Source organism: Haliotis rubra, unplaced genomic scaffold (genome assembly GCF_003918875.1).
Source record: "Haliotis rubra isolate DU_JTF1 unplaced genomic scaffold, ASM391887v1 Scf301, whole genome shotgun sequence".
NCBI lineage: Eukaryota > Metazoa > Mollusca > Gastropoda > Lepetellida > Haliotidae > Haliotis > Haliotis rubra.
In genome coordinates this window covers 74,509-99,067 of record NW_025766971.1, presented here as the reverse complement: position 1 = coordinate 99,067, position 24,559 = coordinate 74,509, and the positions used below count along the sequence as shown (strand labels likewise).

General features: G+C 39.2%; 1 protein-coding gene across 1 annotated transcript; it reads left to right on the top strand.

Moving 5' to 3' along the window:
* The first annotated feature begins 6,285 nt into the window (after window positions 1-6,285).
* Window positions 6,286-20,348, top strand: LOC124282713 (toll-interacting protein B-like). Its single transcript, XM_046718733.1, has 7 exons — window positions 6,286-6,363; window positions 11,194-11,358; window positions 11,842-11,975; window positions 12,915-12,963; window positions 13,706-13,858; window positions 14,442-14,544; window positions 18,356-20,348. Exons 1-7 carry the CDS (start codon window positions 6,304-6,306, stop codon window positions 18,598-18,600), a joined length of 909 nt encoding a protein of 302 aa, XP_046574689.1. The 5' UTR covers window positions 6,286-6,303; the 3' UTR covers window positions 18,601-20,348.
* The last annotated feature ends 4,211 nt before the right edge of the window (window positions 20,349-24,559 follow it).

Below are 24,559 nucleotides of genomic sequence, written 5' to 3'. Positions count from 1 at the left end.
ACAGTAGTTGCACACTGGCAAAGTGAACAGTACAGTGCGTTCTTTGTTTTTGACAAACAAATATTTAATATTCTTCCAGATTTTATTTATCTAAGGTACTAAATGCCTTCAGTGGTTGAATTCATGAAAGATTGTGGATCCTACTACTTTCGTCACCACCATACATCTCCATTACATTTGGGGCTGTGGGGCAGCCTAGTTGTTAAAGCGTTGGCTTGTCGCCAAAGACCTGGGTTCGATTCCCCACATGGGTACAATGTGTGAAGCCCATTACTGGGGTCCCCCGCGGTGATATTGCTGGAATACTGCTAAAATTTTAATTTTGTTAAATATTTCTTTAACTGTAGTTCACGAGTATGCCCACTAAAGCAGTATGAAATAATAGCACTTTTAAGATTACAGTTTTCTTTTCTTATTTATTATGGGAGTGGTAGAAATGATGAGGTTGCCATTAAACATGGAATACAGTTTTGTCCAAATTGTGTTATCTTATGCAGATTTCAATCGGCCTTAAACCTCCACAAGTGTCACTTTTTCTCAAATGTTATGATTATTTGTGTATACACAATGCTATTTTTGAAGTGACATTTCCTTGCATGTCCAAGATGCACTGGATGATTGTACACCTGTGTAAGTTGACATATATTTTACACTGGTTTACTGACAGCATAATGTATTGTTTTCACATTTGCTAATGTGTATCTGTAGAACGATTAAGCATTGTTTGCTTCTCATTGCATTATTTATTCAGCGTTTTATTTAATAAAACTTCTTATTTATCATTGCTCCTGATTCTTGTGTCTCTTTTGCCCTTGTGGAGTAGCCCAGTAGTCAGAATGGTTGCCTGTGCTTGGAAAGGCCTGGGTTTCATTTAAAAATAACGGAGCTATAGTTAAGCTAATGATCCAACTGGTAATCATTAGGGGTGAAATGTTATACTGCGGTATTAGTAGAACCGCTGTATTTTGCCTTCGGTTCCCTATACCATAATGCAAGGCAAAAATTCAGTATTTTCGGTTTTCATACAATCATTTCTATGTAGTCATAAAATGACAGTTTTGTCCATTCAAAATAACAAAGATTGTGGTTATTTTTCCCATGTTATCAAACAATGTAAGGTTTAGCTTGTTTTATCAATCACTAGATTGTCTCGTCCATATTGGAATAATTTAAAAGCATATTTACCAAACTGACTGGAATATTGGTGAATAGGGTGCTTAAGATCCGACTAACTAACTTGAGTATCCTCTACTCCTGGCATGGTTGATGCATGTTATCATATCCCATTTGTGACGATCAGTGCTCATGATGTCAGTCACTGGATTGTCTGGTTCAGAAACAAATATTAACAGACAACTGTCATATACTTGGAATATTTGCGGAGTATGTCTTAAACAAGTAAAAATGACAAAAGCTATGAGTTTTCACAATTTCCATTTACTGGAACACACTGATGACAAAAACGTGAAACTCTTGGTCTCTCTAGGATACACCTGGATACACTTTACTATAAGGGGATTCCAAGTTACTACAGGATCCCACTAACCCAAGGGGTTGTTTAAAGCGGTTAGTGGTTACTGCGCTGGCTCTTCATGGGTTTGATTCCCCACAGAGGTACAATGTGTGAGGCCCGTTTCTGATGTCCCCACAGTGATATTGCTGGAATATTGCTAAGAGTAGCGTAAAACAAAACGCACTCACTAACTAACCTGACTGACACTGCCGACTACAACTTGAAGCACTGGATCACTCGAATATACATACAGGTTACTCACAGATTGACTAAGAGTGATTAATGGGATTCCAAGCTACCAGAGTGTCCCCTACATTTACACACTGGTGGATAGAGGACCCAACTCAATATGATTTGGTGATGTATGAAGTGGCTGATTGTGTCTCTGGACCTGCATCTTTTAGTGTTTGTTGTATTACCTGTTGCTGGGTTACTGATTAAATAGATAACATAAGATTTTGTGTCGATTATGCACTGATAAAACAGTACATGGAAGTATATAAAGCTGTATAACGGCTGCCTGTGAAATATTCAGTCTGGTCCAGACACACCATGGATTGATATTATGAGTATTATTACGCCATGGTAAAAATGATTAGGTAGTGAGCTCGATAGATACTGGCACTGATGATTAACTCAGTAACTCCACTTCGCTACGCAGATATGTGCCCCGGTCACAGTTCATGGCTGATTGGAATCTCCTTATGTCTATTTAGGGCTCCTTTGCCTTTAGGCAGGAGACCTATTGTAGTCGTTCGTGTTTTTATTATTATTATTATTATTATTTATTCTTCCGCCGTATTTTGTAACAGAGCTACAGAGAGCACCGCTGGACAGAATGCCTTGACAAAAATCACCCAGATGCCCACCGAGGTGTAGATATCGCGCTTTAAAATCTCTAGGCTGTAGGCCCAATAGCAAAGGGCAGATAATTCAAAATTAATTCAAAAATTTCAATTTCAAATTCAAATATCTCCAAAACTAATGTTCCAATGTGTGCCAAAGTTCTTGAGCAGATGCGCAATCAAAATGCCTACAATTTCGCCTGGACGGCTCAAGTCGCTAAAATGCACCGTTTGGACGCTATTTGGGATTGAAGTTTTTGTTGATGTTTTTCAGCAAAATCCTGACTGCATACCTCCCAAAATGTGCTGCACTAAAACTACAAGGGCTACGGCTTTCAAACGTTGCATACTTTGTTTCTATGCATGTTTCTACACAGTAGCATCGTCAAATGTGCCTATGTTTATATGATGGCCGCCATATTGGACGCTACTTTTGGGCAAAAGTTGTCTTCAAAAAACTTTCACGGGCTACTTTGCTATTTTGTGCCAAACGAAACTTACCACATACAACACTTTAAACGCTTGTTCTGAAGTTGCCTTTGGTTGTTGAACATTTTCTGTTCTTGGTCCTATGTCAAAAGACCCTGCAAGCGCTACGGCTTTCAAACTTTGAAGAGCGCCATAAAATTTACTGATCAAAAACATCTGTTCAACATTATCCATGTGGATAAAACGTATGGGAGCTAAAAGGGAAAAAAACTGTTTGAGACGTGCCCCAAATGAAAGAAAAAGAGTGCCAAACAAACTGACCCTCAACTCCAGGCAGAACACGCGAAACGTCACGCAAAAAGTCTTCCAACAACGTACCAGTCATCATAAATAATGCTTACATTCAAAAACCCAAAGTTTGGGCAGATTTAACGAAATAGGGACTTCTTTATATCACCGACGGCTCAGGGATACATTGCCGAATGTGTCATAAGTGTCATCGACATTTACGGCACGGCAGATTACCCGTGCAAAGCATGCGACAGTCTGAAGGAAGGCGCAAGGACGATATCTCCTATAAAGAGACTACCACTGCAAAGCGTAGTCCACGTGCAGATATTGGAGACGATGTAAATTTCAATTGACAATGACGAGAGCTAGCGCTACACAAAATTAAAATACACTGCAGTACAGGTGCTATTCCTTCATTGTAATTCAATCTTTTGTAAGGGTTATGTCTTTAGGCAGTATTTAAAGATTGTCAATGATTGAGCGTTCCGGGTCAGGGGTAAAGTTGTAGCTGTGGTCTAAGGGGGGAAACTCTGGTCTAGCTGAAGTAAGCGCTAGTAAAATCGTTCAACAACGACCAGGCGCCGACTTTGCAATGCCCGAAGAGTAATACGCTTTTGCTAACAATTCGGTGCTGTTTGCATGGATTTTAAAACTTCATAGGTGACCTGTATCGAGTTTAGGTGTATTTCCAGTATATATACCTGCTCTCGATTAACGAATTCAGTTGCAACAGATCGAGTGTAACAGTGTAATGGATACTGATGCAAAACTACTGAAGTGCCTTAACTGCTGTGTAATCACAAGTTCACTTGCGTGAGCGTGAGTGTGAGTGAGTTTAGTTTTACGCCACACTCAGCAATATTCAAGCTGTATGTCCGCGGTCTGTAAATAATCGAGTCATCACGACTTGTCAGCTACATGTGACGTACATTTAGATTCACATAATGTCAGTCACAGTGAACCTTTCAAATTATATAGTTGAGGCCACAAAATTTTTTTGTTTCTCTGACTGTTTGAACAAAGGGTTCTTCTGTTTTGATATTCATGATACCTAAGTGATATTATTTAATGTACGAAAATAGGTTTTGTGATGAGTTTATCGAAACTTAATGACCTCCCAGTACTTCCAGTCGAAGAGCATTCGACTAGCAGTGATATGATTCATATTAACTAATACCATTACTACATTCATGAGATATGTGAGAGATGCAAAAGGCTCCAAAGAAGTAAATCCAAGGAGCCCTACATCGCTGCTCGCAGCTATATTTCCTCCATTGTTATCTTATCACTTTGTTGTTCTCACATGTACATATGTACGCTCTCTACTTCCTGGCTGTCATGTGGGTACAATGTGTGAAGCCCATTTCTGGTGTCTAGAGACGTGATATTGCTGGAATAATCCTAAAAGTGGCGTAAACCCTCACTCATTCCTTGGCTGTCATTTCCCGTCTGCGACGCACAATGTCAAAAAGCGCACATAAAATCTCCAAATCGTCATCTTATGTGATCGTTAGTTAAGGCACAGGCGGATCCAGGAATTATCAAAGTGTGTGTGTGTGTGTGTGTGTGTGTGTGTGTGTGTGTGTGTGTGTGTGTGTGTGTGTGTGTGTGTGTGTGTGTGTGTGTGTGTGTGTGTGTGAGTGAGTGAGTGAGAGTGAGTGAGAGAGAGAGAGAGAGAGAGAGAGAGAGAGAGAGAGAGAGAGAGAGAAAGAGAGAGAGAGAGAGAGAGAGAGAGAGAGAGAGACCAACCCCCGGCTCCGCCAATGCAAAACATTCAGTTCAACTTGGTCTTTAGTCATTTTCAAAAAGGGGAGGGGGCGAACACCCTGCAATAAACACCACACGCGCGCACACACACACACTTTGATCTGCCAATGTAAGGCACACCAATAGTTGAGTGGTATTTTTACGTCGCATCTGCGTTGTTTCAGCCATATAGCGACGAGACCAAGTCTGCACACTGCACAACCATAAATCAACATTACATGTTACATCTCTGTAATAGCACTTTGTCTGACATGAGACCACGGACGGTACAGACACACTGTCATGTCAGCCTCACATTGACAGGACTGGCAAGGCGTCGAGCAGGTACAATTCGGATTGTTTTATCGAATGGATGAAATCATGAAAGTACAACACAGGTGAGATATGTTCACTTTATTCATGGGACCAAGCCGAACTGATGAACTTCGACCAGAGATAGCAAGATATCCCAGGCCGTTGACCTTACCGGGTCATCGCACGGTCATTCCGGAACAGCCAAGAACACTTCAATATCAAGAACATACATTAATTTCGTTGGTTTGTTTGTTTTAAACGTCACACTCAGCAATATTCCGGCTATATGGCGGGGGGTCTGTAAATACTCGAGTCTGGGCCAGCCAATCCAGTGATCAACAGCATGAGCATCGATCTACGCAGCATGAGCATCGATCTACGCAATTGGGATACGATGACGTGTCAACCAGGGCAATGAGTCTGACCACCCAATCCCGTTAATCGCATCTTACGACAAACATGGGTTACTGACGTTCAATTCTAACTTGGATCTTTACGGGTCACATGAATTAATATATCATGTCTGTTCCACATGATCATAAACTAATAACGTCACATTTAGATCAATCCGATTTTATTTGGTTCTGGTTCATATTTATGAAAAGTAAATGAAGAAAACAAACACATCTCTATTACTTTTACGTATGTTCATTTCATACAGAAGGTCGATATAGTCAGCGTCCTTACTGAAAAGATAAAAGACATATTTGATATAGATATTATAGGCCTACTCTGCTTTGTACTGTGCGTATATGACTAAACAAGTTTAAGATAGTTTTCATCGGAGTCACTGACGCAAATAAATGCTTAATTAAACATATAGTTTCGTGAATGAATTAAAGGAGGTTGGAAGGCGAAAGAATTGATACTAAGCCATGTATTTGATAACAGTTTTGCGTCTCGTTAACCAAAACACCCCTTCAGTGTATTGTCTCTTTTTCTTTAATCATTGGAAAAAATAATAATTGAAACATTTATGATCTGCTGCTGTATCTAAAACGAATGAAAAACAAGTAATAACACCAAACAACTATCCGCCTGTTTTTCAAATATAAACGATCGTAAAATGGCGTAGGGGTAATTTGTAGACAAACAGGTACCGTCGGAGACAAATATTGGTGGTACGCAATGAATAATCAATAACAGAGTTACCTCCCTCCTCACATGACAGTGTATCATCATTCGCAAAACAAGATGTCGGCTTCAACAAATCGACGAAATCAGGTGCTTATTATGAAGTTAACATTTGTTAAACAATAATTATTTTAACTTCTTTTCTTTTTGAATGCATTGGTAAACCGAACTACAACACCTGATTTGCGTTTCATGCGATACTATGAACGAAAACGTTCTATTTCCGTGTTGCCTCGTGATGTTTTTAATTTTATCTAATTTGTTTACCCAACTTTTCAACTTGTATACTATTTTATTGCATTGATGGTTTTCTGAATGTTACAACTAACTTGATAATACAGTAAAATATGTTGACAGTGCGCAGTGGCGCAATACATCGTCGTACATTATCTAAAATGACACTCGCTTTATCATGTTCATGATTTGTGATCTAATCTCCATTATCAAAGTATATTTTCTCTTTGCAATGCTGCAGTTTTATGGATGAACTGTTTAACTAGTCTATGATTTAGGCAAATGTCATTACTCACTACTACTCAGTAACACTGTTAAACAAAGCTTAAAATTGTAATAGTCATTGGTTATTTGTTAATAATTGTCATTACATGTGTTTGTATCCTGGACAGTGTGAGACCTCGTTATTGACAGTATACAATGCCGTCCGCTAATTCCGCGCACCTAAGCACATCGATCGCAACACGGCAACTAACGTCTCTTATTTTTAGTGGTTTACGTGACTAAACATTCTGGTATGCATCATACTTATCTAAAAGTATTGACGACTATAAGATTCTAACGTTGCATTATGCCATACCGTTGACCTTACTGGCGTTCTGACGACATTGTTTGCTGTCCGGTAATTCTGCGCAGCAATTGATGCGCATAACATCCAGCTGGAGATCCGAAGTATGGAAGCGTATTAGAGCCAGATTATTTTCAAAAGTCACTTCATCAATGTAAGGAAGAGTGTTTCATATTAAATCCAATTATGAATAATGAAGAAAAAGGTTTATAAGTCTGAAGAAAACAAATTTTCATAAAACTGTCATTTTATCTTTCAATTACTGTTATTTACTTACCTTTAGTGATTAATAGCCAGTCCGTTGTAGAAATGTCCCGATTTCAAGCGTAAATGTGGTAGCAGACGAATTTACCTTCGATACGGAAGTACGCTATTGCAGCTGCGCAGAATTACCGGACACGCGGATTTACCCGACACGCTTGTATACCTTGATGCCAGTGTTTTTGCATTACAGTGTTTGTATCATCGTATTATTGGCTTTCAGAATGCTGAAGAAATGTTCGTAGTTATCTTGCTAATCAAATGAAAAACTGTAAAATATCTCACACACCTATAAAAGACAAAAATTATAAAACAATTGTCTGAGTATTTACAATGTCTGTGTGACATCACACCTGGACTATACGTCCATGGGAGTTACAGTAAAAATGTGCGCTGAAAAAGAGTCAGAAATTAAGTCTGCTACATATAAAGTGGTGTGGATATTATGTTAGTTTATTTGCTGAAAATAACGGCACTCTATTTGTTAGAATGTCTGATTAATACTTTTTGTCATACCAAACATTACATAGTTGTCCAACAAACAGAGCTGTTGATGTGATTGATCATGTTGTCATGTGTCAATTCTGTATGCACCAACTGAACATGGTTGTCTGAAGGGACATCACACATTGATGACATGCCCTTTGGAAGTCATGAGTGTTGCCATGTTTCGATGTATTGTTGAACATTACAACCCTGCATCTGTATTTTGGCAACAGTTTGCAGCATGACAAATTTTCAGCCAGCTGTGGTGCTTTGCAGAACCTTCATTGATGGTTAAACAAAATGGTTGGTTTTTATCCCACCGGCATATAATGCGGTGGGATATGGTCGTCGCCTCGTCCATCTCGGCCTCGTCCGTCCGTCCGCCCGTCCGCAATCATTTTGTTTCCGGACCATAACTCAAAGACCGTTCGATATTTTTTAACCAAAATTGGTAGATATGTCAAACATAACCTAAGGTGGTGCCTTTTGCTATTTACAGATAATTGTCATTTTTATTTTTCTCGGTTTCCATGGAAACGTTTTGGACTTAGTCTTAAAGAAGGGTGGGCTTCGTTTCCGGAGCATAACTCAAGAACCGTTCAATATTTTTCAACAAAACTTGGTAGATGTATGAAACAGAACCTTAAGTGGTGCCTTTTGCATTTCACAGATTTTTGGCATTTTTATTTTTCCCGGTTTCCATGGAAACATTTTGAACTTAGTCTAAAAAAGTAAGGATTGCTTTCGTTTCCGGAGCATAACTCAAGAACCATTCAATATTTTTCAACCAAACTTGGTAGATATATCAAACAGATCCTAAAGTTGTGCCTTTTGCTATTTGCAGATTTTTGGCATTTTTATTTTTCCCGGTTTCCATGGAAACGATTCGGACTTAGTCCCAAAAGTGAGGGGTGGGCTTCGTTTCCAGAGCATAACTCAAGAACCGTTCAATATTTTTCAACAAGACTTGGTAGATATATCAAACAGAACCTTAAGTGGTGCCTTTTGCTATTTGCAGATTTTTGGCATTTTTATTTTTCCCGGTTTCCATGGAAACGATTCGGACTTAGTCCCAAAAGTGAGGGGTGGGCTTCGTTTCCGGAGCATAACTCAAGAACCGTTCAATATTTTTCAACAAAACTTGGTAGATGTATGAAACAGAACCTTAAGTGGTGCCTTTTGCTATTTGCCGATTTTGGGCATTTTTATTTTTCTTGGTTTCCATGGAAACATTTTGGACTTAGTCTCAAAAAGTAAGGATTGCTTTCGTTTCCGGAGCACAACTCAAAAACTGTATAATATTTTTCAACAAAACTTGATAGATATATCAAACAGATCCTAAAGTTGTGCCTTTTGCTATTTGCAGATTTTTGGCATTTTTATTTTTCCCGGTTTCCATGGAAACGATTCGGACTTAATCCCAAAAGTGAGGGTGGGAAGCCGTTTCGGAGCACAACTCAAAAACCTCTCTATATCTTTCAACAAAACTTGGCAGATATGTGAGGCAGATATTGAAGTGATGCCTTTTGCTATTTGCAGATATTTGTGATTTATTATTTTCTCGGTTTCCATGGAAATGATTCAAACTTAGTCTCAAAAAGGAAGGGATGGGTTTTGTTTCCGGAGCACAACGCGAAAACTTCTTAATATCTTTCAGCAAAACTTGACAGATATGTGAGGCAGATCCCAAAGTGGTGCCTTTTGCTATTTGCAGATTTTTGTCATTTATTTTTTTCATTATTTCCATGGAAACGATTTGCACTTAGTCTAAAATCAAGCTGGACTTTAAGTAACTGTCAGATGATTTGTTCTTTCAAAGATGTGGGGGCCGGGGGGATATGTCATCTTCTGATGACTCTTGTTTATACTAACCCTTACAGAAGAAACAAAGTCGATAAAATGTTAGTTTGAATACAACAACAAAGCACATTTCTACAGATAACTTTTGGGGTCATTGAGTTATGTACTCACTTGTGTTCATCTCAATTGGGTATCCTAAATTTCCTTTCAGTAACCGGGGCGGTGGGGTAGCCTAATGGTTAAAGCGTTGGCTCGTCACGCTGAAGACCCGGGTTCGAATCCCCACATGGGTCAAAATGTGTGCAGCCCATTTCTGTGTCCCCCGCCGTGATGTTGCTAAAAGCGGCGTAAAACCAAACTCAGTCAGTCCTTTGAGTAACCAATAAATTGTACTCACCTCGCTCAAACTCATTTGGGTACTTTGCCATTTTCCATTAATTTTACAAATATAGTAAGGTTTAAATGTTATTGTATGTTATTTATATTTGATGTGTAATATGAGAAACAATAAGAAATGCTGCAAGTTGCCAAGTTCATGTCCTGAAATAGAACCTCTGAGTATACCTCAGTTATTTTTTCTATCCACTGGTACGCAAGCTAAGATTTGACATTTTTGTGTGTACGCATGTAAGATCACATTTATTGAGTATTTCCCGAAAATACAAGCATACTTGTACTTAATAGGAATTGAGTTTTCACATAAATATTTGCATAATTTACCCAGCTTACCTCTACCTCTGAAAGCATTATTTGTCTGTTTACTTCATGTCTTATTTATGGTTATCCCATTAAACCTCCTGATGGTGTTTATGTCTCTTTTCTTCCTAAATTGTAATGTCATACTTGACAATATTTCACTTGTATCATTGTTGTGTTTGAATAATTGATACGCTACTCTTTGTCTCAAGTTCCTTATCGTCATATTATTTCGTGGTCTGAGACAGAATTCACAGCCTATTGCTCAAAGAGTGAGAAAGTAAGAAAGTTTATGGATAACAACTTCTTTATTATATATGATGCGACGTTTCAGTATGGATTCTTATACCGTTGTCAAGCAAGAGTTTTTGCTTGACAACGGTATGGATTAAACGTCGCATCATATATAATAAAGAAGTTGTTATCCGTAAACTTTCTTACTTTCTCATTAGTCACCAACTTCTAAATGCCAATCAAACTGCTCAAAGAGTGTTTGTCCCAAAATAAGATTCCTAATCTTTAGTTTACCAGATGAATTTGATTCTCTTGTGTTGTGCCACCAAATGTGATATTGATATATATTGAGGTTCAAAAAAGAGGTTGCTTTTGGGATGAAAATCCCCAGATAGATAAGTATCACTGATGTATTCAAGTAAACATAGAGGGTGACATGGGAAAGGGTCAAGGATGCACACTACCAGCCTCAAAATAAGCAAAAGTACTTCTTGCGACGGACACAGATTGACATGAAAGGTGTCTGAAAATTGGGATTGGCAGGGTTGAATGTGTGCTTTCTCTTGCACACCTCATCTGGAGCTGCCAGCATAGATATTATGTTTTTAAATATTTGAATCACTTTGGTTCATCTGCTGCAGGTGATGGTGGGGGAGCTCCCCAATGACTTCCTGCGTATCTCGGGGCAACCCACGCAGATGATGGAAGATGAGAGGATAGCCCAGATCCTACAGGCCCAGCAGCAAGCCGGGGTGGGGATGATGCCCACCAACATTGCTGGCAGACTTAGCATCACTGTTGTCCAGGTAGGTGTGGCTCGGACAGACGATGACTGTTGACTGATAAGTTGTGAGCCTCTCAAAGAATATACACACTGCGTATTATCAGTGTATAAAATAGTTTTGAAATATGGCCTGTCCAAGGACTGGCTGTCCAAAAGAGTGACCAGTCCTGAACAAACAAAGCCAGTCCTAAAATAAAACATAGATAATACGATGAAAATATAGATAATACGAAGTTAAAACCAAGTTAAGTAAATACTTTTTCAAATATTTCCCCCCGACCTAAGGACAGCTTTACTTATTTAATAGACCATCCTTCACAAAAATAGACCATCAAGGACGGTGGGATGGGCTATGTCTTATACACTGGTAATATTAAGTCTTTTGTTGTGGACGTTCCATAACATCATAATATATCCACAAAGACATGCATCAGCAGAGCAAATTTGTTGGTAAAATATTCAGTTCCTGATTCCACTCTTACTACATGGTTTGTTTGACCTTCAGGCCAAGTTGGCTAAGAACTATGGTCTGACCAAGATGGACCCCTACTGCAGAATCAGACTGGGGCACACTGTGTTTGAGACACCCACAGCTTGTAATGGCGCCAAGAATCCAAGATGGAACAAGACTGTGCAGACGTAAGGAGCTTGTTTTGTGTTTACAGTGGCAGAGACAGTTATTGTTAACATGAATTTAATGTTTCCTTTCTCTCAGATGTATATCTTCCCATTCTGCCATAAATTTGGAAAATACTGCGTTTTGATTGGTCAATCAAAGGTTTCAACCCACAATCGCCTCTGGTTGATGATGGGTATGTTTATGGCCTAATTACCCTCAGCCAATGAGATGACGCTATTGGATGGATACAATGCGTTGTCAATAAAAAATACTTTAAGGGTGAATATTGACCAGAAGCAGTGTTTAAGTTTACCTGGATAGGAATGTCATCGTATCCAATGGCATGGAATGTTGCTACAAGCATCAACCACTAGTTTGTCTCTAAGAGCCTATGTAGCCATGGTAACGTAGCACTTACATTTATGAGTGCATCATGACAGGTATTTGGTATACCTTACCGCAACCTTGTTGTAATGTTCATTGTTTACTACATTGTATGTTGAAGTGAACACTGGTACAGTTGTTAAGAAGTCCACTGGTCAGTGACACCCATTTGTTTGCAGTTTGATATAATATTTTATACCATTTCGATCTATAAAATACATCCCACGAAACCTACTTAGATTGGAAACTGACAAATCAGACAGTACTTATTCAGATGACTGCTGTCATTGACGTTATGCTACATTTAATGGTATCTCCTTGTTTAATTTCAAGATTTGTTAATGTGGACAATTAGACTTGGAGTGTAACTGTCCAGGTTAATGAGGTTTTACTGTATGTAGAGATGTTAGATTCTATCATTGTTGACCTGTGGACACTTCAACATCTGATCACAAACCTGCATGTTTGACTCAATCCTCATGTGCCTCCTGGCCTCATGATCAGCTTAGAGTTATCTTTCCTTGGTTGTACAAGGATTCAGGTCCTCAGTGATGACTCTGTTGCTCTGTGTTTAGGTATCTCCCAAACGGGGTGGATTCCATGTACATCGAAATCTTTGATGAGGTAAGACAATTTTGTAGTTGCTCTTTGAACATGAATGTTAAGAATGATTTCAGTTAAAATGGCATATTTACAAGCTATCACATTATATGTAAGTCTACAAACATGATCTTCAAATCTTGAAGATCCAGTTTGGGAATTTATCCTGACACTTTCTGCTGACTTGGGGATGGATACTGGCCTCTGTGTAAGTCTAGATCAATCCTGATCCTATTTCATTTGGCACATGTAGTAATGCTTCAATGTGTTCAAAGTTAATCGGCACAATTATAGAATTTCACTACTTTATTGTGTTAATATGTGCCCTTCCCTCAAAGAAAAAAAATTCAAAGCTTATTATTTTACACGAATGATTTTCAGGATTTCATCTTTGACAAACAATGTTCTTATTTTGAGTATTCCTTTTTGGCTTTTATATCCTCCAAGACAATATGTTAAACTGTGGCCAAAAAACCCGCCCCATGAAGATCCGGGTTAGAATTGGTCTTCAGCAACCCATGCTTTTCGTAAGAGGCGACTAACGGGATCGGGTGGTCAGACTCACTGACTTGGTTGACACATATCATCATATCCCAATTGTGTAGATTGATGCTTGATGCTGTTGATCACTGGATTGTCTGGTCCAAATTCGATTATTTACAGACGGCGGTCATATAGCTGGAATATTGCTGAGTGCGGAGTTATACAACCAAAAAAAATCAAACCAAAAAACCCCAAAGAATGCATGGTTTGTGTTTTTCAACAGAGGTCCTTCACAGTGGATGACCGGATTGCATGGGCCCACGTCACTATCCCAGCGTCAGCCCTGAATGGTGATACTTCAGATGATTGGTATCCTCTGAGTGGTCGCCAAGGAGATGAGAAGGAGGGAATGGTCAACCTTGTGATGAGCTTCACAGTAAGTAACTTCAACATGGTTCATGGACTTGACAATAAAATTTCAAGATGTGTCTGTGAACATAGAAATTGTGTCAGTTATGTAAGTATAGACTTTGGTAGTTTTTTGTGTTTATGGAGGCTTAAATGTATTTAAAAAAAGTGCGAAACCTCTTTGCATTTATGAATGCAGCAACATACTTAAGCTCCATATTAGGTACCTAAACATACTTACTGGAATACTATTCAAAGCATACACATGAAGATCCGAGTTAGAATGAGTCTTCAGCAACCCTTTCTTGTCGTAAGAGCTGACTAACAGGATCGGATGGTCAGGCTCGCTGACTTTGCTGACACTTGTCATCATATCCAATCTGCGCAGATCAATGCTCATGCTGTTGATCACTAGATTGTCTGGCCACACTTGATTATTTACAGACTGCCACCATACAGCTGGAATATTGCTGAAAGCGGCAACGAACCATTCCTGCTCGCTTCGCTCACTCACTCACTCAAACCCACTCACTTAAACCCACTCACTAACTCACCTTCCCACTCACCTTTCAACTCAAAGCTCATTCACTCTGAGACTGTTTGTCATCCAGGCTGCAGCGGACATGCCAGCATCATCCTTCACGTACACGACACCAGCGTTCCAGCCAGTCCCCGCCATGATGCCTATGTACTATCCAGCAGTGCAGCCGGTTGGTGAGTACCACAGTAACAGTACCGCATAGAGTAGTCATCTACATGTAGAGTAGTCAATAGCATCAAGTATGACAGTTAACTACCCTCAAGATAAATTTGTCGAATTCTGATTGGTCAATAGCCAAAGAAAACGAAACCAGATTTGCAATTCAGTCCCGTCAAATCTGTCACGTGACACACTAGATTGATTGTTCAAATGACCTTGACCTTAGTTGCAATGTGGCTGCCTAACAGCTGATTGCTTTGACATTTTCGAGTTGGCGTATACAATTATGAATATAAACAGAGTAATAAAATTGTTGCCATAATTTCTCATTTGTTTGTGTAAAAGAACATATTAAAAAAATGATTCTGTATTTCACTTGTCGTTTAACAAAACCTAAAATTTGATAATTTTATCATAAACTAAGCCATCATGAGTCATCTCCCTTTTCAGGAAAAATCATGGCGAAACGTTTTGTGTGTCATTCTGCCGGAGGTTGGTTTTTTAAGATAAGCTAAATAAAGAGATCTTAAGGGTAATATATTCGTCACACTGTTTTGAAAGGGTGTACGGGACTTTATTACCCTTAAGAAATGTTTTGGCGAATTCTGATTGGTCAATAGCCAAAGCATATGAAACCATGTAGGCAGATTTGCCAGGGCGTGCGAACATTACGAACCGTACGAACCGCTATAATTTCTTATTTATTTGTGTCAACAAAAATATAAAAAAATAATGTTTCTGTACTTCACTTACCACTTAACAAACCTTAAATTCAATCATTATGTCTCCCCCCGAAGGGTCGGGAGACATATTGTTTTTGGTTGAGTTTCCGTTGGCGTCAGCGTTGGTGTTGGTGTCAGTGTTGGCGTCAGCGTTCCCATTATTTCCGGAACATAACTCTATAACTACTTGGACAATATTTACCAAATTTGGTATACCGGTACTGCTTCTCCATATCATATAGATGTGCCTTTTTGGGGTTTGAGGTTCTTTTCAATTATATTTTTTTCTATTTTCATAGCAACAATTTGGACATTGTCTTTTTGAAGGGTAAAGTTTGTTTCCGGAGCAAAATTCAGAAACTACTTGACCCATCTTCACCAAATTTGCTATACTGCCCCTCCGTATCATGTAGATGTGCCGTTGGGGGTTTGAACATTTCTTTCAATTTTATTTTTTTCCGTTTCGATGGCAACAAATTTGGACTTGGTCTTTTTGAAGGTAGAGATTTTGAAATTGAAGGAATCAAATCAATTGTTCGAGGTCTCAACGTTGAATTGGGGAAAGGGGAGACATCTGTTTTACGAGTAAAAACACTTTCCAGTTTTTATCTTAAACTAAGGCATCCTGAGTTATTTCCCTTTATTACCGTTCAGGAAAAATCATGGCGAAATGTTTTGCATCTCATTCTGCCGAAGATTGAAAATGTAGGCTTTTAAAGATAAGCTAAATAAAGAGATCTTAAGGCTAATAAATTCGTCACACATTGTTTTCAAAGGGTGTAGGGGACTGTGCGACCCTTGTACATTCTGTATTTCGTGAGGCACAGTTACTAATAATGTACAACTCTACTTTGTGTCAAGTTTCCGTCAGCTTTGGCAGCTTTGGCATTAACTCTAAAACTACTTGAACAATCTTCAAATTTGGTATACTGCCTCTCCCATTGTTTCAATTTAATTATTTTCTGTTTTCATGGCAACAATTTGGACCACTCTTTGAAAAAGTTCGCTTCTGGAGCATAAAACTAATTTGAAACTAATTGACCAATCTTCACCAAATTTGGTATACTGCCTCTCCATATGATGTAGATGTGCCTTTTTTGTGAGTTTGAACTTTTCTTTCAATTTTTTTTTTTTTTTGTTTTGATGGCAACAAATTTGGACTTGGTCATTTTGAAGACTATAAAACAACAGATTCATTCATGCATTTCGAAATAGAAGCATTTAGAATTCTGAATGTTTTGTAAAATGTAACTGTGGAGTTGTTGATTTGTTGATAAGCAATTAAGTTCAATTGAATATAAAAATATTAAATGAAGACTTTACAAACATAACATACTATCAATAATATGTATTTTCATGCTTAGAGACTTTGAAATTGAAGGAATGAAATGATATGTTTGAGGTCTCAACGTTGAATTGGAGGAAGGGGGAGACATCTGTTTTTACGAGTAAAACACTTTCTAGTTAATTCTTTGCAATGTGATTGTGGAAAGTGAGGACAATCTTTGTATGATGATGGGGTGTGTTATGTATTCCCTATATCTTCTGCAGCTAAACACACGATGAAGTTGCCACTAGATTGAAATGGTGTGAACTGGTCAGGGCAGATTCCACCAAGTGATCTCAGCATTGAAGTGACTGTAAAGCGGCCTTCACAGAGCAAACTAAAGTTTGACAACACATGTTGTTAAGATTTTTAAAGTTGTCAAACTCGCGTTTTCACACATCAAACACATGTCAAACTTTCGTGTCATTTGAACGCTCGTCACATCACGTGACAATTTCTTTCACTGCGATTGGTTGTTTCTGAAAAACAACAAGAGTTTGACAACACTTCACACGTCAAACTCGAGTTTGACAACACCGAAAGTTGGATGGAAAAGTTGGTGAGAATAGAGACCGATCCTATTTCTCGACAACAGTTGATAACTCTGAAATTGGTGTTGGTGGAGAGTTGTTGGAATGTTCACACTCTCATACTCGAGGTTGACAACTTGTGTTGTCAAACTTTAGTTTGCCGTGTGAAGGCCACTTAACTCCTGTACTTTAACCTGACTTAAGTTGTATGCTAAGATCGCTTTGTGGAACGAGACCCGGGATATGTACTCTTGTATTCCTATATTACTCTCAGTCTTAGCATATGAACTAGTGTTGGCTGGTCTCACTAGACCAGAAGAAGTAAAGTCTTCTTTGACTAGGGGCTGAACCCAGTATTGTGTTGTGAACTGTGTTTTGCCTGTAAGTTTTAGAATTATTGACAACAATATAGAGAACATAGACACCTATACACAAAACAAGGTGACAAAGTGCCCAAGATATTTGTATGGATTAAACTACAAAGGATACTTTTAATTGCCTCTTGAAACGAAGAGACCATACTATTAAGGTCCCTTCATCTCACTGTGAACTGGCAGTTAGGAGGGCCGCTCTAAAACGTCATCACTATGATATCCATAAGATAACTAGGGCAATTATACTATGATGTCACAATGCAAAGTGACATCACAGTAGATCTTCGGTGGTCATGGGAGAGACTGTATAAGTGAGTTTGTAGAGTTAATTACATAATGATGAAAATTCATGCTAAATAATAGAGTTGAGAAAGTTGAATTGTCAATACACACAACAACTGCTAATTACATGCCAGGTGAAAAGTTACTTGATAGCAGGCTTTGAAAAGAATAGTAGAGCTATTCGTTTTTTCTTTTATCTAAAGTTCATCCTATAAAGTTAATCAAGAGGTGACATAAGATAATATGGTTGATTATGTTTTTTTGTACTTGAGTTTGCACTTAGTGCTGTATGTGCAGCAAACCAGGGTCAGAAGAAGTAAAGTCTTCATGGACTAGGGCTGACTAAATTGTGTTGGGTGAACAAAAGTTTTAGTCTTGACTTTAAGAGAACATGGACACCTGTACACGCTTTGATGACATAAGGGGCCCTGGGTCAGTGCTGTATCAACAAAACATTATCAAGCCAACAACATTCGTAAGACTATGATAAACTACAGAGATACGTCAGGTCGTAACGTTACGAACGCTTTGTGGATCAGAACCCAGGCACATTACGTTTCATGAGCTACAGAACTCTTTCTTTCCTACAGTTGTCGGAGTTGCCCCTGGGATGCAACCGGGCGTGCAGCCGGGGATGGTGTACCCACAGCAGATGGTGCAGCAGCAGCAGCAGCCGCAACAACCACAAGGACCTTTGTACACGGAACAGGACCTCCAACAGGTCAAGGACATGTTCCCAAATATGGAAGAAGAGGTGGTGAAATCGGTGTTTGAGGCGAACCGCGGCAACAAGGATGCAACCATCAACTCACTGTTGTCAATGAATTCCGACTAACTTGAGACACGTAACATACTTTAAACATTCTGTATGACCATAACATGAGGTTCGCCTTCGGGACCAATCAATGTCCCGAATAGTTCACGTAAGTTAGAAAACACAAATTGTGCTATCAGTCTTTCAAGGGTTACAGTTATCTGAAATCCCAGTTCTTTTTTCCATGCAGATGATATCTTCAGCCTCAGGGGACATAATCTCCATGTCTCCTTATCGTTACGCTTTATCGGTGTATGATTGATAGGTAAAGAAGAACTTTTCAATGTTGAAATTTTTGCATGAGCAAGCATTGTTTAAACTCAAACATGTAAGTTGTGTGTTGTTGTCATTGCCTATTAAAGACAAACAATTTGGAAGTCCCTTCACAGTCTGTATGAGCAAACGTCAAGCACTCCAGAACCCTGTATAATTTTGAACACCGAACATGCATATATTTGCATATTTCTATTTTGAGTCATACTGTGAATGGAATTTGTTGATTGTCATTTACTGATTTGTTTATGGTATTTTTACATCACCCTTAATAAATCCTTTGCCTTAAGGAGCAGTAAAATGCCAACCGGAACTCATCACATGTTCCCATGGTAACTTGAGAATGTATGTAAATGAATGAAACCACCAAACGTTGAGCATCAATATCAGATATGCTGAGGCAGGATTTAAAGATAGCCTTTGATCTATTCTTAATAGCTGAATACCCAAAGTATCATGTGACTGAAATATGTCATAATGGAATTCCTGTCACACGACACAAGAAATCACAATGATATCTGTTGTTTTGTCACAAGCCCTCACGCCTTCATGCTCATCACAGAGCTCGTTTGCTGTAAGGCTTCCCAGCATTGCTGTCAACTGTTATGGCATCCTTGTCGATAAGGAATGGAAGAGTCACACATTTCCTGTAGTTCTCTGATATTTCTATACTACCTAGAAGTAGTTAAGGGTCACCATTTCTTACATAATTATTACTATGGTGATGTCTTTTTCTATCATGCCAATGACAGATTAACTCTGGTAATATGAGAGAATCAGGTGGCCCTAAAAACCTTTTTGAGTCACGTATTTCAGATTTTGGTGGAAATTCATATCGAGTACTGGATGTGTACTTTTGATTGTAAGTCTGTTTGTAGCACTGTCTGGAAGAACTTAAGGGTTTGTGGAAAGGCTTATGAAGTACAAGACATATAAATACTCTGTTCTTTTCAGTATTTGTCAGTCATATGGGTATGTGCAGCAGTATGTTAATATTTTCTTCCCTGCACAAAAAAGGATCGGAAAGACAACAAATATGATTAATATAAACTCTATATTAATAAGAAGCATTGTTTATCTTAATCCAGAAAGTTAAACTCAAAAGGAGACCTCTTGTTTTAATATAATTTTCAGCTTAAAGACTTCATACTTCGAAAGTAATTTGCTCTTCTTAGAGGATATTCCATATGGGAATACTATTTGTCCAAATGTTCAACAGGTCCTGTTTCTTTTTTCATTTCTTTGCTATTTGTTTCATGATGGATTTCCTTCTGGTGTCATCGGAAAGCTTGACTCTTTGTGAACGATTTCAAGATGATGTGATGTTATCTAGATGTCTCTAGATTGTAAATACATGTATGCATATTTCCTGCTTTCCTTGTCTACTTAGTTAATGAGTATTAGAGTTTAATCAAAAGCATTGAAAACATCCATTGGCCTGTATATATCATAAAATGATCACCTGATTAACACACTTTTAAAGTGCTGCAACAATATACTTTGTGACTGAGAGGATTGATGATGAAGGTCATGTTATACCATACAGAGGACTCGTACAATACACGGTGGCGTGATACCCGGTGGCGTGATACCCAGTGGCGTGATACCCGGTGGCGTGATACCCAGTGGCGTGATACCCAGTGGCGTGATACCTGGATACCCAGTGGCGTGATACCCAGTGGCGTGATACCCGGTGGCGTGATACCCAGTGGCGTGATACCCGGTGGCGTGATACCCAGTGGCGTGATACCCGGTGGCGTGATACCCGGTGGCGTGATACCCAGTGGCGTGATACCCAGTGGCGTGACACCCAGTGGCGGATACCCAGTGATACCTGGTGGTGTGATACCCGGTGATACCCAGTGGCATGATACCCCACCTGGTGGCGTGATACCCAGTGGTGATACCTGGTGGCGTGATACCCAGTGGCGTGATACCCGGTGGCGTGATACCCAGTGGCGTGATACCCGGTGGCGTGATACCCAGTGGCGTGATACCCAGTGGCGTGATACCCAGTGGCGTGATACCCGGTGGCGTGATACCCAGTGGCGTGATACCCAGTGGCGTGATACCCAGTGGCGTGATACCCAGTGGCGTGATACCCGGTGGCGTGATACCCATTGGCGTGATACCCGGTGGCGTGATACCCAGTGGCGTGATACCCAGTGGCGTGATACCCAGTGGCGTGATACCCAGTGGCGTGATACCCGTGGCGTGATACCCAGTGGCGTGATACCCAGTGGCGTGATACCCAGTGGCGTGATACCCAGTGGCGGTGGGGGAGCCTAGTGGTTAAAGCTTTCATTCGTCATGCTAAAGACCCAGGTTCGATTCCCCACATGGGTTCAATGTGCGAAGCCCATATCTGGTGTCACTCACCGTGTTATTGGTCGAATATTGCTTAAAGCGGTGTAAAGCTAAACTCACACATAAATACACAATGAAATGCATAGGATCATTGGTTGAATACTTAAGTGGTAAATGTCCAAGACATTAATTTTGGCTTTTTTCTCATCAAGCTGTCATTGTAGCTGAAATACTATATACAGCGCCAACCAAACTTGCTTACACAGAATTACTACAAATTGAAACTCAAGACTTGTGTTATGTTATGCTATCAAGCCATGCTTGACCCTACTTAAACATGTTTATTAAGCTTGAGTAGAGCTGATGGTAGCTTGATAATTCTTGCACATACTTTTAGGAAATATGTTTTTAGTTTGTAGGGCTCTTTTTTCTCATACCATGGTAATTAGCCCAGCGGAGTTGCTTCCCTTTGCTGTCCAAGAACCTATAATAATGGGTTCGAATCACAATTTGCCTCAATTATGTTTCTTAATTTTGCAAGCTTTAATCCCATTTTAAACTGACACATTCTGATATAACTGGAATACTGGTCTAACCAGCGTAAAACCATACTGAATCGACCTCACACAGGCTTACGTTTCATTTACATGTGTGTTCTTTTGCATCGTTACATAACTTGATCATATTCTGCTGATGTTCTGGCACAAAATATTATGATGTTACCAGAGTAAATTGTTGCAGCCCCAATGGCTTTGTATCTTTACTAACCTCATGAATAGACATGTAAAGTAATAAGATCACTACTAGGTAACAAGGGTTGTATACAGGCTGTTTGAATAAGATACCCAGAAAATACATATATATCTGTTCAGTACTACTATTATTCATAAATACCGAGGGGTAGTGGGGTAGCCTGAAACCGGTTATAAGACCCGGTTCGATTCCCCACATGGGCACAGCTCATTTCTGGTGTCCCCTGCCGTGATATTGCTGGAATATTGTAATTATCATATAACAAATCCCATTTAAAACAATAGTATATTTGGAAAAGTATGATGTAGTTTATTATGATTATATCATTTGATCATTGCCTAGATACCAAGGGACGTATAAAACAAGGTAAGGATGTGTACATAACATATAACCGCTTTCATGATATTGATAACGCAAATAATCTGGTATGTGTTTAACTTGAAAGGAAATATTTGTTTTAGATTAAGTGTCATTTGTAAGGCTTGTCACCAGATTGTCCTATCCTAATTGTCAAGGTCTGTGAAAATGTAAAACTGTAAAAAATGTAAAACTGTTCCCTTTAAATAATACAAATTTTAAAACAAATGGCATTAATAACATTAAAAACATATACTGACCACGAGAACTCAGTCTTGTATCAAAAGATTTTTAATTCATACGAATAACAAATTTAATTTATAGGAACTAATTACTGAGGTCTAAAAAGGTTTGTTTGAAATTGGTGTACTATATGGGTGATTTGTAGTGGCTCCTGTTTATTGTACATGATGTATTGTTCATGATGCTCTTTGTTAGATGTTACTTGTCCTGTGTGAGAGCTTTGTGAACCTAACCTCTGCACATTGATGATGTACTAATTGTTTTTCCTGTACAGTAATATCATGATGTCCAAATAAATATCAATGTTGGTATTTGTGTTCTGCATGTTGTGTATTTTAACTTCCATTTAGCTTGTTGTGGGCCAGGGCGGTGGGGTAGCCTGTCACATGCAACGTAAAACACAACTTTGCAGATTCTGATACCTTTCGGTATGGACTTACAGATACAAATCATCAAAAATGCAAATTCAACTTACAAAGTTGAAAAATAACCCGATGAAAACCCCCCGCGAAATCGGAGTTCAAACGATTTACTTACTTCACCCCAGCGCTTGGGGTGAAAAGTGGTTTCAAGAGCTGTGCTGCGCTCATAGCGCATGCGCAGTGAATTAGGTTCGCGCAGCTTGGAAGCGGGATGTCCGGATTATAAGGTCGTGAGCAGTAGTAGTCTAATCAAAACAAATAGTAAATAATCTACTCATTACATAAAAGAATCTTGTTAGGATCTAGATCTACTCAGCTATGTGTCAACCAGTGAGGCGTTCGACATTTCAAGACGGAAAACCTTCGCTGGCGGTGAATACTCGGTGAAGGCATTGATGTGAGCTATTTTTCTAATGTTTTGTTGATATTTCACAGGCGCGAGCTTTTTATATGTTATGACAGTAGAATACCGATTTAACTGTTTATATAATTTCATTTATTTCTATCTTCACCGAGTCACACGTTCTTCTTACCGATTCACTTTCTCAGTTCGATACTAAAAGCAATGTCATTATTTAGCATTGACAGAATTTCTAACTGTGATATAGATATATACAATACGCATTGAGTTATGGCCCGAGTTCTGGTCTCTGTCACATTATGTAATGACACAGACTGGCAGGTGTGTATACACAAAAATGCATGTATTTTCAAAACCCAACATCTCTATATATGATACACACACACAATGAGCCGTGAGGGCATCGGCAAATGAACCAGCCAGTGAAAGCCTTCGTTACACTTGAGTGCACACCCACCCGCTCTGACTGGGTTCGGTATCCCGGCTGCTTTTTTTCGAGGGAAGTAAACCCAAGTACAAAATATTGCACTTTTGATTTGGGATTGTAAGCTTATAATCTTGTTTTTGGGTGTGTTTTTCATAATCAGCAATGTATATTATCTGTGATAATTGTGTTTTAATTGTGTTTGATTTTTTGGTTGCATGTGGCCTTTAAAGCGTTTGTACTTTATGTCGAAGGCCAAGGTTCGATTCCCCACATGGGTACTATGTGTGAAGCCCATTTCTGGTGTCCCCCCACCGTGATATTGCTGGAATATTGCTAAAAGCTGTGTAAAACCAAACTCACTCACTCACTCATTGTTGTGGACCACCAGGTGTTATTAAAGGAAGGTTTTTACCCCCATGTGTATAGCACCATGGAGTGAGTGAGTTCAGTTTTACGCCGCACTCAGCAGATATGGGTTGCTGAAGAATTCTACCCCGGACACGGGTCGTATTTGTATTGGAATACAGTGGATGTAACCATGGAAACTGCTTCCCGTCTATCCTGTGCAGTGGGGTAGTCTTGTGGTTGTCATGCTGAAGACCGAGTACAATTCCCAACCATGGTACAATGTGTGAAGCCCATTTCTGGTGTCCCAGGCCGTGATATTGTTGGAATATTGCTAAAAGCGGTGTAAAACCATACTCACTCACTCACGTATTCCAGTCCTATGGTACAAAGTCAGATAACAGTAATGGCATACAATCTAGTGGTGGTCCGATTAATTGAAATAATCGAAGATTGGTCGCACTGACTAAACGACCAAGCAATCGATCCTGT

What these genes read in the sequence shown, in the direction of transcription:
- LOC124282713 (XM_046718733.1), top strand. Translation starts at nt 6,304, where the DNA reads ATGACAGTGTATCATCATTCGCAAAACAAGATGTCGGCTTCAACAAAT. An exon ending in ACATCGAAATCTTTGATGAG is followed by an intron (nt 12,964 to 13,705) that starts GTAAGACAATTT and finishes GTTTTTCAACAG; the next exon opens with AGGTCCTTCACAGTGGATGA. An exon ending in TCCAGCAGTGCAGCCGGTTG is followed by an intron (nt 14,545 to 18,355) that starts GTGAGTACCACA and finishes TCTTTCCTACAG; the next exon opens with TTGTCGGAGTTGCCCCTGGG.